The sequence below is a fragment of the Megalobrama amblycephala genome, linkage group LG22 (assembly GCF_018812025.1).
Source record: "Megalobrama amblycephala isolate DHTTF-2021 linkage group LG22, ASM1881202v1, whole genome shotgun sequence".
NCBI lineage: Eukaryota > Metazoa > Chordata > Actinopteri > Cypriniformes > Xenocyprididae > Megalobrama > Megalobrama amblycephala.
In genome coordinates this window covers 6,265,150-6,281,072 of record NC_063065.1, presented here as the reverse complement: position 1 = coordinate 6,281,072, position 15,923 = coordinate 6,265,150, and the positions used below count along the sequence as shown (strand labels likewise).

The window sequence follows — 15,923 nt, the reverse complement described above, 5'->3', positions numbered from 1 at the left end:
ACCCTAGAAACCAATATACTGACCTGAAGAACCAATAATGCGACAGAAAGAATGTTTTTAGAGGTGCATTCACGTCATGTCGTAATTACCATAATGGTTTTGAACTGTAAAAAGCCTTCATATGCTTATAGAACTTGCAATTACAACGTGTAAACTCGTAATTTTCTGAGAACTACGACTTTTACCACCTGACCACAACAGATTTAAAGGGTAAGTTCACCCCAAAATGAAAATTCTGTCATTAATTACTCACACTCATGTTTTTCCACACCTGTAAGACTTTCGTACAGCTTCAGAACACAAATTAAGATATTGATCAAATCCGATATGGCTCAGTGATGCCTCCATTGACAGCAAGATAATTAACACTTTCAAATGCCCAGAAAGCGACTAAAGACATATTTAAAACAGTTCATGTGACTACAGTGGTTCAACCTTAATGTAATGAAGCAATGAGAATACTTTTTGTGCGCCAAAAAAACTACTTTATTCAACAATATCTAGTGATGAACCATTTCAAAACACTGCTTCATGAAGCTTCGAAGCTTTTCGAATCTTTTGTTTCGAATCAGTGGTTCGGAGCGCGTAACAAACTGCCAAAGTCATGTGATTTCAGTAAACAAGGCTTCGTTACATCATAAGTGTTTCGAAACGTTTCCAAATTTCGGTGATTCACCACTGGGGGGCGTGACTTTGGCAGTTTGATACACGCTCCGAACCACTGATTCAAAATAAAAGATTCGTAAAGCTTCGTGAAGCAGTGTTTTGAAATCGCCCATCGATATTGTCGTTATTTTGTTTTTGGCGCACAAAAAGTATTCCCGTCGCTTCATAACATTAAGGTTGAACCACTGTAGTCACATGAACTGTTTTAAATATGTTTTTAGTAGCTTTCTGGGCATCTGAAAATGTTAATTATCTTGCTGTCAATGCAGGCATCACTGAGCCATTGGATTTTATCAAAAAATACCTTAATCTGTGTTCTGAAGATGAATGAAAGTCTTATGGGTTTGGAACAACATGAGGGTGAGTAATTAATGACTGAATTTTCATTTTTGGCTGAACTAACCCTTTAAAGTGTATGACCAATCTGTGTATGACATCAAAGAACAATTCGAAAGCATACAGAGCTTTATCTACGGTAATTACAAGATGGCACGAATGCAGCATAATCTCCAAAGAACCACAATGCCAACTCAGCCCTATACAGCAAAATGTTTTTGATAAGAAGATCTATTCGGCAACTTTTTTCAAATAGCTGAAACATTAATTATTGTAATGTTTTCACCAATAAATTGAGCTTTTTATAAAATACAGATCAGATCATGTGACTGATTAACAATAACTTCAACAAATATCAAATATAATTTAATTACTACTACTAATGGTGCCCTTTTATGTTACTGCATGATGCAGCAACATTCAAAAAAAAAAAATAATAATAATAATATGCTAAATAATTTATTTTATGCATAATTTAATAACTCGTGCATCAAGTTTAATTAAAGCATATGCCTAATAAAAACAGAAATTAACACTGCGTAATTTGTGGTTATTTTGTCAGTCTAAATATAATTTTCTGCGTGTGCCCGTCAGTGGTCGCTCTCGGCTTATTCCCTGTAGATTTTCACGCAAAAATGCGTCAGGATATTGAAATACCCCGCATGCATTATGCTCTTTCTAAATCTACTTTTAACTAGTTTATATAGCTAGTTATAACTTTAATACTTCAACCACAACTCTGATATAGAGAAACTGAGCTTTACGTTAATTTAATTTATTTAGAACAGCTTTTTTCCCCCTTAACTTTTTTCTTTTAATCTTTCAAAATGCCGGTGAACATGGCTGGATGCACCACAGACTGCGTGGAGAAGCCGATCTCCATCTGCTTCCAGAAGTTCGGCCGCTTTGTGGGAACTTACCCGTGGTGGTTCTTCATCTCTCCTCTGTTGATCTCTGCGGTGCTGGGGAGTGGGTTTTATTTCTTAGAAGATCGTGAGGCCAATGACATTGAGGATCAGTTCACACCTGTGAACGGTCCTGCCAAGCTGGAGAGGCAGTTTGTGCAGGAAAACTTCCCGCAGAACGACTCGGTGTTCTCCAACCAAAGACTCTACACGGATGGAGTTTACGCGTCCTTCATAGCGGTGTCAACATCCTCCAGCATCCTCACAGATGCTGCCTTTCAGGAGATAGTCACTTTAGACAGGAAGGTCAAGGAGCTGAATGTGTCCATGGGTCACGAGGTGCTTACTTTCGAGGGACTTTGCGCAAGACGATACAAGAAATGCATACCGAATAAGATACTGGATATTTATAAATATTATGGGAAAAATTTAGAAAAGACCGAGCTCACTTTCCCGTTCTTTCGTTTCGGATTCGCGTACATTTTCCTGGGCTATTCTGTTGGTGGAGTGAATTTAAACTCTTCTGTCATTAAAAGTGCAAAGGCAGTGCGACTGTTGTATTTCCTGAAGGAGGATAATCGTACCAGAACAGATCTATGGCTGAACGAATTCCTTAAGGTTTTTCCGTCTAATTTATCACTGAACTTCATTAAGGTAGGCCATGTTTTATTTATGTACTGTTTGAGGACTTTATTGATGGTAATCGGGGCCTATAATTTTGTATCATCCCTCTTTAAACTAAATTAATATATTTTGCAACAGCTCTTGATTTTATAAGTGAACTGTCTATAGATTGATATGGGTTCTCAAAAGTTTTTTATTTACGTTTTCAAAAAATGTTGAGGCAGTTTGGCACATTTTAAATGTTATAATTTTATACAATTCAATAGATTCTGTTGGTTGAAAAATTTTACTGTTTAAATTTTGCTTAAAAATCATTAAATGGCCTGTAATAGGTATTACTGCCAGATTTCCATTGTGACAACTTACCCCTTATGCTGTGACAACTACATGCACCCCTATTGGACATCATTTGCTAAATGAACTGAAATATAATTTTCCTGGGCAATATCTGTGGAAATGTTTTTATTGCGACTGACAGCTGTTGTTTAAAAATAGTTTAAGTTCGTTGAAATGTTCTTGTGATATAACTATTTTTATTAGCTAAATCTGAAATGATAATTTGCATCCTCAGGTGACCCATTCTACATCTCTGTCAAGGCAGGTGGAATTTGAGGCAAACACAAAGGATGTGATTCCCCTCTTCTCTATCACATATGTCATTGCCATTGCATTCTCAATTCTCTCTTGTTTGAGGTATGTTAATAGTTAGGCTTATTTTAATGCACACCTGATTTTGCCAGGGCTTCTGTGTACATGTTTTACAGGTGCACATGTTTACATTGTGTTATGACTTGAGTTTAAAGGAATGTTCTGAGTAGTGATGGGAACTTGATCGGATCTTCAAATCTATTTATCTGTTTATCTAGTTATTTACCTCAATTGGGCGGAGTTAAATTAATGTTGTATTTTAAATTAGTCAAACACATCCACATACACAATCTTTGCTCATATTCCAAATTATAATGCATGCATTTCGAGAAATGGTTCACTTTTCGAGTCTGTGCTGTATCTTCTGGAACAAGTCTCTCGTCATTTACAGGGGCTTTCGCACCGAATAGTTTTAGGAACTAGCCACTAGGAAAGTTCCCCCGAGAACTAATTTCTCCCCTGGGCCATGTTCCTGGTTGCATTCGCACCGGGAATAGGAACTCTGAAGCAGCCGACAGCGGTATCTTTAAGCGCGGCATTTACAAACACTAAAAACCTGTGGATGGAGGATGCTGTGATTGGAGCTGTGTTATGTATCGTGGATTTTATGATAAATGCATAAGTTACGTGACTGAAAGAGCAAAAAGTGGGGCTAAGAGATAGAACTAAAATCGTTCCTAGTTCCTGCGGTGCGAACACGGCAAAATCCAGGTACTTCAGCCAATAGTTCTAGGAACTATGAAAAGATTCCTCTGGTGCAAAAGCCCCTAATTTGTCATGTAATAGGCAATGTATAGGAAACGGAAATGATTTGTTCAACTCCAGAGTCCCTGCTGTATTCAAAATTAATGAACGAATCTTGTTTGAAAATGATTCCAAAAAAGATTGGTTCTAACATTTGTACATGGGTCAGTGACGTGACGGGTCATTTTTTTGTCCTAAGGCCTTAATAATAATAAAAAACCAAGATATGACATCCAAAGTATGTAAGGTAGTACAACTAGATCTCTTTTATTGAATCCAAAATGTTTTAATTATATTTTGCTACATATAAAGGCATTTTAAATATTTTGAAGTGTCAAAAGGCCATTCAGTTTAACCATCCAAAAGCCAATACAGCCGTTTCATTTGTGATAAAAATATCTTAAAATGTAATAAATGTATATATTTTTTATTCTGGCATGATTTTATGAAATCATATATCAACATAGTGCAAAATGGAATTAAAATTATGCGTAGAAGTCATTGCTTTGTAATGAGAAAGAATGTCTGGAAAAATTAATTTAGTTGATGTCATTTGGAGTAACCAATATAAAGAGACCATTTTGGATCAAGTCATGCGGTTAATATCATGTGACATCATTCAGACATCTGCAAAGGACCACCTGGTCATGAAGCAAAGTAACTAACTCTCTTTTAACTATTTGAAAAATTCATGCTTTGACTTGCTTGGTCATTTGGTACAACCGCTATAAAACATGGAAAATGTTGTAATATTTTAAAAACTTGTACTAAATATAAAATGTTTGATTGTCCTTTTGCTAGCTAGCTAGATATCAGCCTGTTAGCATTGTTTGAAAATATCGTCATTCGGTCTAACCAAAAGTGTCATTCAGTAAAACTGAAATTTTGGTTAAACCGAATGACTTTTTTGGTGACAAATTTTGTCCATCTTGTAAAAAATGACAAAAGCAGTGTTGATTGATTATAAAAACAACATAATCTCATTGATAACACTTAGTAAAACTTCAAAATGAATTACATCTCCATTATGTTTTTTTTACACTTTTAAAAACCTTATTCAACAATGACCCACATATGTTGTTTTTAACCCAGAGAAATTCTTTCAAAAATATCTATTTTGTCTGTTTTTCCAGGTTTGACTGTGTCAGAAATAAAGTATGGGTTGCCACATTTGGAGTGTTCTCCGCTGGACTGGCTGTTCTGTCCGCTTTTGGGATGATGTTACACATTGGCGTCCCATTTGTCATGACAGTTGCTAATTCTCCATTCCTGATATTAGGTAATAACTTTGAAGCATCACTATAAATCCAGTTCTGTGCTATGTTAATGTATATTATCAGATTAAACAGGGATTTTCTGATGTGTTTTAAATAGGGATCGGAGTGGACGACATGTTCATCCTCATCTCCTGCTGGCAGCAGACAAATGTTCACGATCAAGTAGAGACTCGCCTTGCCAAAACATACAAAGAGGCGGCCATTTCGATCACCATCACCACCCTCACGGACGTGCTCGCTTTCTACATCGGCCTCATGACACCCTTCCGCTCCGTCCGCTCCTTCTGCTTGTACACCAGCACCTCCATCCTCTTCTGCTACATCTACAGCATCACATTTTTCGGAGCGTTCCTCGTTCTTAACGGACGGCGAGAGAACAGCAACAAGCACTGGCTGACCTGCAAGGAAGTACCAGAGGAGTGCCCTGTGGGTCAGTCAAAGTGGTATGAATTATGTTGCGTGGGAGGCGCTTACGACCCTCAAACTGGCACGGAGGAGGTTCAGCCCATGAATCACTTCTTTAAAAAATACTACGGCCCTTTTCTGACAAAATCCTGGACGAAAGTCTTTGTGATTGTGTTTTATTGCATCTATTTGATTATCAGCATTTATGGCTGCTTCCAGATTCAAGAAGGAATCGATCTTCGGAATTTGGCAGCTGATGATTCATATGTGGTAAAATACTATGACAACGAGAAGGCATATTTCTCTGAATATGGCCCAAACATCATGGTTGTCATCCGACGGGAATTTCCATATTGGGATGAAACGTACATGTCAGATCTTGAAACTTGCATCGAAGATTTCAAAAATTTGTCTTTCATTGAAAAGGATATATTCACCTCCTGGATCAAATCATACAAGTACTACGGAAATCACACGAAACTCAATCTGAGTACTGAAGATGTCTTCAAAGATAATTTGGGAACATTTCTGCGTTTTTATTCTGATTTCAAACAGGACGTCAATTTCACTAACAACTCCATCCACGCGTCTCGCTTTTTCATCCAAACCGTAAACATCTCTACCGCCCTGGATGAGATGAATATGTTGAATAAATTAAGAGCGACGGCACAAAAGTGCCCTGTTCCTTTACTAGTTTACCACCCTGCCTTCATCTACCATGACCAGTATGCAGTTATAGTCATCAACACCATCCAGAACATTGCTGTTACGACGGCCGTAATGTTGCTCATCTCCCTTCTCCTCATCCCAAACCCTCTATGCTCTCTCTGGGTGACTTTTTCTATCGCATCTGTCATTGTAGGGGTCACTGGGTTCATGGCGTTATGGGATGTTAATTTAGACACTATCTCCATGATCATTCTTGTTGTCTGCATTGGTTTTTCTGTAGACTTCTCTGCTCATATATCTTACGCCTTTGTCTCCAATAAGAAGCCCAGTGCGAATGAAAAGGCAGTGGAGGCCTTGTTTAATTTAGGTTACCCTATTTTGCAGGGGGCTGTGTCTACTATTCTTGGGGTGGTAGTGTTGTCTGCTTCAAAGAACTACATCTTTAGAACTTTCTTTAAAATCATGTTCTTGGTAATCTTATTTGGTCTCTTCCATGGCTTAACTTTTATCCCAGTTTTTCTGACCTTTTTTGACATATGTAGTGGCACACCGGCTAAGAAGAAATCAGGCCCAGAAGAGCAGGCCATGAAGAACAGCCACGGCAATAACGTTCAAGCGGTGGTAAAGGATGGTGAGGTGAAGGAGCGGGAAATTTATGTCAATCACAATTTTCAACCCGACAACCACCGAACATGTCAGTCTCAGCCATGCTCTGCATTATGGATGATAACCGGCGGCAATAATCATCATGTCCAAGATAATCATATGTGTGTGGCAAGCACCATCCCAATGTTCAGAGTGGACAGTCAGACCTATGAGGTTCACATGTATACACCCTCTGATGATGCCATGTTAAGAGTCAACTGTCAATCAAAACACAGCTCTGAAGGTCAAAATTGTGTTTTAGGAAATAGCAACCACATTCAAGATTCAAATGTTCCCACTCTTAATGGTTCTGATTTGGCCATTCTGTAAAATCCTTATACTTCATTTTCTTCCAAATACATCCCGTTTGTATGTGTAATACCTTTTATATGTTTAAATTAAAATTACTAATGTAATGTAAATCAACAAGATGACAACATGGCACCTTTTTACGAAAATACATCTGGGCCAATGGTTTTAGGACTTTTTAAGGGTTTCAGGATTTAGGAGCCCCAAAAACTGGCATTAATCTGTAAAAGAAAAAAAAAAAAAAGCGTTTAAAAATGTTTACAAAATGCATCACAGTTGTAAGCAATGTACACCTAAATGAAATAACCATCTTCATTTATGAAACACAAGCATAACAAATGTGTAAATCATTCATAAAACCATTCTTAATAAATTCAGTTGAAAGCAACAATTTATGTAAAAATGGATTTATGAATTTACACAGAAATTCATTGTTTCATGAATGAGCTTCAATCTCTCAGAAAATATTTAAATGTGTTATTTTTGCAGGGTATGTGAATATTAATATTTCTATTTAGTTATAAAAGTACAATTACGTAGTTTTTCTTAATTTTTTTTGTTTTTTGTGAAATAAACTAACTGAATGCACACGTGTAACCATACTTTGCTCTGTATTTATGAGAGGTTTGCATTGTTTTATTATGGATTGTTTGTGTAATAGCTTATTAAAGACATAATACACACATTTTAACTATTTTTAATGGCTCATTTAAACAGCCAAAAATTGATTATATTTCCACTATTTTAAAAGCTATATTTTCCCTTTGCTTCTGTAGTGCACGTGACGTGCTGTTCTGCTTTCCTTGAGAAAAGAGGATTGTCTGAGTAAGGATAAGAACTATAAATATTTTCATCTTTTAAACCAGTTTTGTTTAGTATTTTTCATATTTATGAATTGTAGATTATTATCATTTTAGGGAGAATTTAAATTTCTATTAAAAACTATTATGTTTAGTTCACTCAATGTTTACAGTGTTTCATGAGCCTGTTTCTGCACATAACTTACATGCTTGCATAAAACCTCAGTGGATTTATTTATTTGGCAGTAAAAAGAGAGAGACATGCCTGACCTTTGATCTCTGATTCCTTGGTAATGTTAGGTCTGGGAATGTATCAAATAATCAAAATTGGTGTTTGAAATCAAGATTTTATTTTTTGATATCCACGATGTGTCACACATAACAATATTGTGGTTAATCTTGCAACAATTAAACAATGCAGCATTTGTAATAATAAGTGGTTTAGCTAAAACAAGTATACTACAAAAAATAGAAATGGGTACATTTCATTTATATGAATTTCAAGAAATATACAATGTACTATAAGACATCAGAAAGGGATAACTTTCCATTACAGGTGCACAGAAATCTCACAGTCCTTATCTGTGCTCTCTTTTATGAATTCAGCCAATGAGGACAGTGTACTGTTTGGATCAAGCAAAGCAACAAGAGGAATATTCACACCTATCTCTTGAAACAGGCGATTTTGCAGTGTCATGGCCAACATTGAGTCAATTCCTAGTGCAGTGAGTGCAGTTTCATCACTAAGATCATCAGTTTCAACACTGCAAATTTCAGTCAGAATCCCTTTAACACAGTCATCTACTGATGACTGAACATTTATCCTGGAGTCCTCAACAACTGTGTTGTTTTTCAGTTCTTCCTCCACTAAAGCAGACAGGCGAAACTTCAAAGACGCATTCTGAGAGAGGACATGGTTCTTCAGGTTCCTGAAACTGAATTTGCAGACCACCTGCTGGGGATTGTTAGTTGACAGGCAGTGCTCTAGTGCTTCATGGATCTCTGTCACATCCATGATCATTAGCCCTTTTGTTTCCAGGAACTTTTGAAAATTGTCTTTGTTCATTAGCAGGCCCAGTTTAAGGGGTCCCCAATTGATTGACTGGCCTGCAAGTCCAATATTGTGTCGGTAGTGACAAAACAAATCCAGAAAAGAATTAGCTGCTGCGTAGTTAGCTTGTGCAGCATTTCCAATGAATGAGGAGACTGAGGAATAGCACACAAAGTAATCAAGTGTCTGGCTGTGCAGAGTGGCGAGGTGAAGATTAAGAGCACCACAGACTTTAGGTTGCAGGACTTTTTGAAAAAGAGACTTATCAAGGGTTTCCAGTAATCCATCATGAAGCACAGCAGCACTGTGGAACACGCCTCTGATTGGACATGAGGAAAAATGTTTTCCAATCACAGAAATGGCTTCCATCACCTCCTCTGTCACAGAGACATCACACTGAAGAGTGAGAATTCTTACCCCGTATCTCTTCTGGAGACTGCTCATTTCCTCTTGTACCTTCTCAGATGGTGCACTCCTTGAAAGAGTGGCAATGCATCCTCCACCCCTGTGGGCAATGAACTTAACAGTTTCAAATCCCAAACCAGAGAGACCACCTGTAACTATGTACACACCTTTCTTTAAGAACAGGTGCTTTGTTCTTGGAAGCAAATTGATGGAAGACATCTTGCTCCTAGTGTCATCACTGGCCAGAGCTATCACGTCCAGAGTGCTTGCACTGAAATAAGATCCAGACTGCTCAAAAGACTGAGGATTCATACCTTCAGGTGGCACCATCTGAAAAGTGCTGCTTTGTATTGACGGCCACATTTTGTGCAAGTGCATTCTCTTTAGCCATTTCTGTAGAAGAGCTCCATGTGCCTTAAGACCTGATTTCTGGAAGATTTTAGACATCTCAAGAGTCTGGAAGCAAGTTCTCTCACTATCTCTCTGAATTCTATTTATTGTAGAGTAGCATGGCTCACGGATGCCACATACTGCAATGATGTGATTTGCATTGACAACACTTACAATGTCTGTCAGAAGCAAGGAATCATATGGAGGAAGAATCACAAAGAGAAGACATTGCTTTGTATTTTGGACTAATACATTTTTTTCAGTCTCTGTAAAAACTCTCCAGCCTGATTTACTTGCTACAAGTGTCAATAACTTGACCAGAGCCGAGTCACGATCAGTAGAGAAGATGCCCAAACTCTTCTGTTGTTTAGACTTGGGTAACACACACTGCAATATCTCCCAGATCAGGACAAAGTATGAAACACATGGTGCATCCTTTAGGAATGGAAGCCGTTTCATTTTGAAACACACATCTTCTGGGACGATGACTTTGGAAGTTGCTTTTACAGGGTAACAACAGACAACATGGTCTCCCACTTTAAGTTTGCTGACATCCTTTCCCACAGCTGTAATGATCCCGCTGAAGTCAAGTGCCAGAAGACTGTGGTTTTGTGTTGTGTGCTTGTTCCAATACATTGTCTGACCAAAGTTTAAGTCTGAAGTACTAACTGGAAAGTAATCGGAAGAGTGCACACATACCTTACTCAGCTGAACCTCAATGTTTTTCCTCTCAATAGTGTGGACAGAACACGCTGAAGGCAAAGCCGATAAGCCGGTCATCCTGTAGGGGCTGGTTGTCTGCAAAGTGAAGTTCTGGGACTGTAGGGTTTTTGATTCAGTCTTCGCTTCCATAATTGTGGTGACAGGAGTATGACTTATCACAGCAGAGTAAACTTTCCCTTTGCTGATGAAGACTTCTGGACACTCTTGGGTTTTGTATGAGTTAAGCACATGAGCCAGTGCTTCTATATCCTCTCTTGACACTGTGGAAAGGTCAATGAGCTGGAAAAAGATGCCTGACAACTCCGCAGCACATGCCCTTGTCATGCCAGATAACACAAATCCAGAATTTATACTTTCAACTGTTCCTTCTGCTGACCTGTACGTAATGACACGGATGGAACATGTACGACTGCAGCTTCTTAAAGACAGAACAACCTGACGGTAAAGTTCACAGTTGTCTACCAAGGTCTCCAGAATTACTTCAGATTTGAGGTGACTAATATTCTGTACACCCCAGATAAACAGGATCTCATCCAGTTCCATGTGTGCAGTACTGCATGGAGACTTCAACAGTAATTCTTGGACCTGCAAGGCTGAGTTTTTTGTTAAATCGGGTGGAGGAACAAATACAGATTTTGGGTGCAAATATGGCTTCAAACCTTTAGCGATACCCAAGGTGTCCTCAAAGACCAATGCCTTGATTCTACTGGGGAAACTGCTCTCAACATTAATGCCAACCTTCTGGTTATAAAAGAAACATGATTCCCTGATCTGTGCATGTCTTCCCAGAAAATTAATTCTGACATCTCTGAGCTCAATCAACACATGTCCATCTTTGTCAGTGAAACAACCACAAACCTCAAAGTAGTCTGGCATTTCTTTGGTCAATCTCATATACATGAACATCTTTTCACGGGGAGGTGCAGATATAACCATACTACCAATTGCAGAGGGAAATCCAGGCCTGATGGTGCTAGAGACTGATACTAAAACTGAGGACATTTGCAAGAAGTAATCTAGGACCACTGGGTGCAAGCAATAATCATACAGATAACTGATTACTGCCTCTGGAATTGTGACACTGGTCACTGCTTCCTTGAATTCTTGTCCGTAATGAATGTCACCGAGTTGTTTGAAGTTGGGACCATACTCAAATCCTACATCATTAAGAGTGCTGTACACATCCTTTGCTTCAATGACTAATGGACATCTCTCCAAAACAGCATTGAGGTGAATGGTTTGCTGTTCTATCATAGCTGGTCCCCCTTCATGGCTAATGGTGCCTGATGCATGCACAGTACTAGAGGACTGAACCTGAAATGCGGTTGTGTTCTTGGATGTCTCAACTGTGATTTTCAGAGGAGGGCAGTTTTTAGTTAGAACAAACAAACTTTGAAAGTTGATTGTGAGCTGAAATGAGTTGAGAGGTCTCTTTGGAATAGCAGTTTCCATTACAGATGCGAAAGCCAATTCAACATACAACGCCCCTGGGGCAATGGAGATGCCATTGTTCTTGTGTTCCCAAAGGTAGGTACCTGCTGACAGGTTGCACTTGATCACTTTGCCATCACGTTTACTTGGACTTATCAGTGGATGTGGACTGCGAGGGACTGTGTCATTTCCCCGTCTTACGTCCTCAAAGTATACCTCATTTTTTTGACATTCAAACTGATACTTTGGGAAAGCAATAAGCTTTGTTTCAAACCCTTTGTAGAACTCGTCCCACTTCACATTGACCCCCAGCTCAAACAGTTTTGATACAGTGGTGAACATGGTCTCGTGGTCTTTATCTGGATGCACTGAAGGGAGCACTGTGGTGTCATTTCCCAGGATCTCCATGATGTTCCTCTGCAGAGCCCGTCTTGGACCAATTTCCACAAAGACTGTGTTCCTTGTGTGGTTGGAAACTGATTTAATTGCTTGTTCAAATGCAACAGGTTTTCGGATGTTTCTTGCCCAGTATTCACCTGTTACAAAGTCCCCTTTATGACACATTTCTCCTGTTACAGTGGAAAACAGTTCACACTCCATTTCATTCAGAGTTAAATGTCCAATGCTGTCTTTGATTTGCCCCAGTATAGGATCCATCATATGACTATGGTAGGCAGCAGGAACATCCAAGACATGAAGGAACAGGTTCTTGCTCTTAAAAGACTGAAGCTTTTGGTGCACATTATCAATAGCTTCTTTATCACCTGACAGCACACATGACATAGGACTGTTCACAGCAGCTAGACAAATCTTTCCTGTGTATGCAGGGAGGATTTCCAGAACATCTAGGACAGCAATGTTACCAATGACCAGCATCCTCCCACCCATCACTTTGGTCTGAAGAGCGCTGCGATGGTAGACAACCTTTACTGCATCCTCAAGAGACAGCAGACCAGAGCAATGAGCTGCAGCAACCTCTCCCACAGAGTGTCCAAGAACAAAATCCGGACTGATGCCCCAGTGTTTCAGAAGGTGAACAATTGCAACCTGGATTGCAAAGAGTAGAGGCTGGACAACATTTGGTTTAGAGAAATCTTCATTGTCATAGCTGCTTGCGATCTTTTGCAAAATACTGGTGCATCTGAACTTCTGGAAGTAGTTTTCCACCTCTTTGACTTTGTCCCTAAATACGGGTTCTTCTTTCAGTAGCTGCTTACACATTCCCCTATAAGTAACGCCATTACCACAAAATACAAAAACTAACTTCAGGTCCTGCTTTACTGGGGCTAACTTCTTGTTCATGTTAGCTTTGAAAAGTGATTTTAACTCTGACACAGATGATGCAGCGAAGACTTTCCTAAATTTGTGTCTCATGTGGCTTCTTCTGCAGGCAGCTGTATAAGCAAGAGCTTGTAGATCAACTGTCTCATCTACCAAAATCCTCTGATACGTGTCAGCTATGCACAATTGAAGAGACTGATACGTGGCTGCAGACAGTGGAAGCAGTTTTAGAGGTTCAAGATTGTGGCTGTCAGAGGCTGTAGCACAAACATACTCGCTGATTAAGGCATGGGCATTGGTGCCTCCAAACCCAAAGCTGTTTAATCCAGCCATCCTTTTCTTGGATCCAGAGTACAGCCATTTCTCAGCTCTGGTGGGGATTTTAAGATTGAGAGCTTTAGCATCTATGCTGGAATTTTGTGCCGAGTAGAACACAGAGGGGACAATGATTTCGTGCTTCATCATTAACAGAATCTTTATAAGTCCTGCCACACCTGCTGCAGATTCTGTATGTCCAATGTTACTCTTAACAGAGCCAATAAGCAGAGGCCCTGAGCTTGAAGGTCTTGCTTTGGCAATGATTTCTGAGATACTTCCTGCCTCAACTGGATCTCCTGCTGGTGTTCCAGTCCCATGAGCTTCTACATACTGGACATTTACTAAATAATTCTCGGAGGAGTAGATCATGTGCAGTAGAGCCTCCTGCTGGGACATGGATGGTTTGGTGATCGGTGTGACGGTGTGGCCATCTTGGTTTACTGCAGTCTTGTTCACAATGCCCCAAATATGATCAAAGTCCTCAAGAGCCTAAAATGAGAATATGATCAGCTTACTTCCACAAACAATTAACTAAATTTATTGCATTTACATTTTTATAAACCATAACTGAATGTAATATCAATATTATAAATAAGATTTTTTTTGTTTGTTTTTTTTAAAGTCAAATATCTACCTTTTTCAAAGGCTTCAGTAGGACTATACCACATCCCTCCCCTCTGCCATAGCCGTCTGCAGTACGGCAGAATGGTTTGCTTGTGCCCTCAGGTGAGATCATCTTTGCCTTGCTGAGGGCCACAAACACTCGAGGCTCAAGGATGCAGCTGACCCCTCCACACAGAGCCATTTCACAGTCCCCTAGAAATGAGGTAAAACAAGGATGATTAACAATGTGAATGTCAAGCAACGAACAGACTTTAAAATTAAAATAGTATCAATACCTTGTCTGATGGCCTGACACGCAGAGTGCAGGGCGACTAGGGATGAAGAACATGCGCTGTCAATGGCAAAAGAAGGTCCAGTCAGGTTAAAGATATAGGAAATTCTGTTGGCAGCTATACTCATAGCTGTTCCTGTGCCGTTATAGTGAGTTATTGTACTGGGACTGTTGTTTAGAAGTGTCTCATAGTCCCTGTTCATAAGACCTGAAATCAAACAGAAACAAATATATGGTTTCAGTATCCTAAAAACACCCAAAAGTTAAAAATGTGAACTACTTCATGATGCATTACCTATGTAAACTCCTGTTCGTGTTCCGCTCACTTTTTCCAAGGGTATCCCAGCATCCTCTAGAGCTCGGTATGCACACTGCAGCAACAGTTTCTGCTGAGGGTCCATGTAATCAGCTTCAGCCTCACTGATGCCAAAGAACTTGTGATCAAACTCATTGAATCTGAAATAAGACATATCTTTTATTACTTTATCATTTAATTTTTTTTTTGTAACCATAAACCTCAAATGTATCATCATGAACTGATTATTCCTACCCTTCAATGAGTGCAGCTTTGGTCGTCTGTGTTTTTCCTGGTTTACTCTCATCAGGATGAAACCACTCTGATGTATCAAATCTTTCATCTTGAATCTGTACCACACAGTTCCTGCCCTCCACAAGAACTTTCCAGAAACTATCAACACCCTCACCTGTGAAGGTAGTAGAGTAGTCATACAAATGCACACAGTATTATCACAAATAGTATAAGTAGAGGTCAGAAACAATATATTTACCTCCTGGGAAGTTGCATCCAATTCCAATGATCGCAATGTCTTTGTCCATTTTGGCAGTATTTTTTTTTTTTTCTTCTTCAAATGATCATTTTATTTTGCGGTCTCTTCAGAAAAACCAAAACAAGCACAAAAATCTCTGAGCTCAGCTCAGTTGGTCCTCTCATGGTTGTGACCAGTATTTCATCAGTTCCCTACAACGTCTAGGCATTTTTATAAAGCCTTTCACAGCTGAAAACCAATGGGAAAACAAATTTCTTTCAACAAAGGGTCTTTAAATGTGCCATCCTTCCTCTTGTAACAAAACTCTGTAATTACAGGCTTGGGTAGAGATATAAAACACTGATTGCAGTTTTCCTCACTGGACACAAAAAAGCTATTGTCTCAAAGCTATTGGGGTGAAACTCTAATTCATGATTGCCTTTGATTGGCTTCCATGAAGAAACATTGAGACAATGATGAGAAGGCAGGACATAAATGTGTGTAGACCACCAATTTGAAATAAGATAACCAATGACTATCTCAGCACACCTGTGATTATCAGACTGAATGGTTTACTGCCAGTCTACTCTTTTGGATCCTTGAAAAGGATCCAAGACATTTAACTTAATTCATT

The 15,923-nt window shown here is 39.1% G+C and overlaps 2 protein-coding genes across 2 annotated transcripts; one reads left to right on the top strand and one right to left on the bottom strand.

Moving 5' to 3' along the window:
• The first annotated feature begins 1,589 nt into the window (after positions 1–1,589).
• Positions 1,590–8,244, top strand: ptchd3a (patched domain containing 3a). The gene is made up of 4 exons (XM_048175509.1): positions 1,590–2,561; positions 3,103–3,224; positions 5,057–5,202; positions 5,298–8,244. Exons 1-4 carry the CDS (start codon positions 1,830–1,832, stop codon positions 7,247–7,249), a joined length of 2,952 nt encoding a protein of 983 aa, XP_048031466.1. The 5' UTR covers positions 1,590–1,829; the 3' UTR covers positions 7,250–8,244.
• Positions 8,245–8,368: 124 nt separating this feature from the next.
• On the bottom strand, positions 8,369–15,854 carry pks1 (polyketide synthase 1). The gene is made up of 6 exons (XM_048175502.1): positions 15,311–15,854; positions 15,073–15,226; positions 14,818–14,978; positions 14,527–14,730; positions 14,262–14,443; positions 8,369–14,116 (listed from the first exon to the last, which is right to left on the bottom strand). The coding sequence occupies exons 1-6, from the start codon at positions 15,357–15,359 to the stop codon at positions 8,579–8,581; spliced, it is 6,288 nt and encodes a 2,095-aa protein (XP_048031459.1). The 5' UTR covers positions 15,360–15,854; the 3' UTR covers positions 8,369–8,578.
• Positions 15,855–15,923: the final 69 nt, after the last annotated feature.

Excerpts from the sequence above, each read along its gene's own strand:
- ptchd3a (XM_048175509.1), top strand. The coding sequence starts at position 1,830 with ATGCCGGTGAACATGGCTGGATGCACCACAGACTGCGTGGAGAAGCCG. Across the intron at positions 3,225-5,056 it reads TCAATTCTCTCTTGTTTGAG|GTTTGACTGTGTCAGAAATA; the intron begins GTATGTTAATAG and ends CTGTTTTTCCAG. Across the intron at positions 5,203-5,297 it reads TTCTCCATTCCTGATATTAG|GGATCGGAGTGGACGACATG; the intron begins GTAATAACTTTG and ends TGTTTTAAATAG.
- pks1 (XM_048175502.1), bottom strand. The coding sequence starts at position 15,359 with ATGGACAAAGACATTGCGATCATTGGAATTGGATGCAACTTCCCAGGA. Across the intron at positions 15,227-15,310 it reads TGGATGCAACTTCCCAGGAG|GTGAGGGTGTTGATAGTTTC; the intron begins GTAAATATATTG and ends CTACCTTCACAG. Across the intron at positions 14,444-14,526 it reads GTGTCAGGCCATCAGACAAG|GGGACTGTGAAATGGCTCTG; the intron begins GTATTGATACTA and ends CCTCATTTCTAG.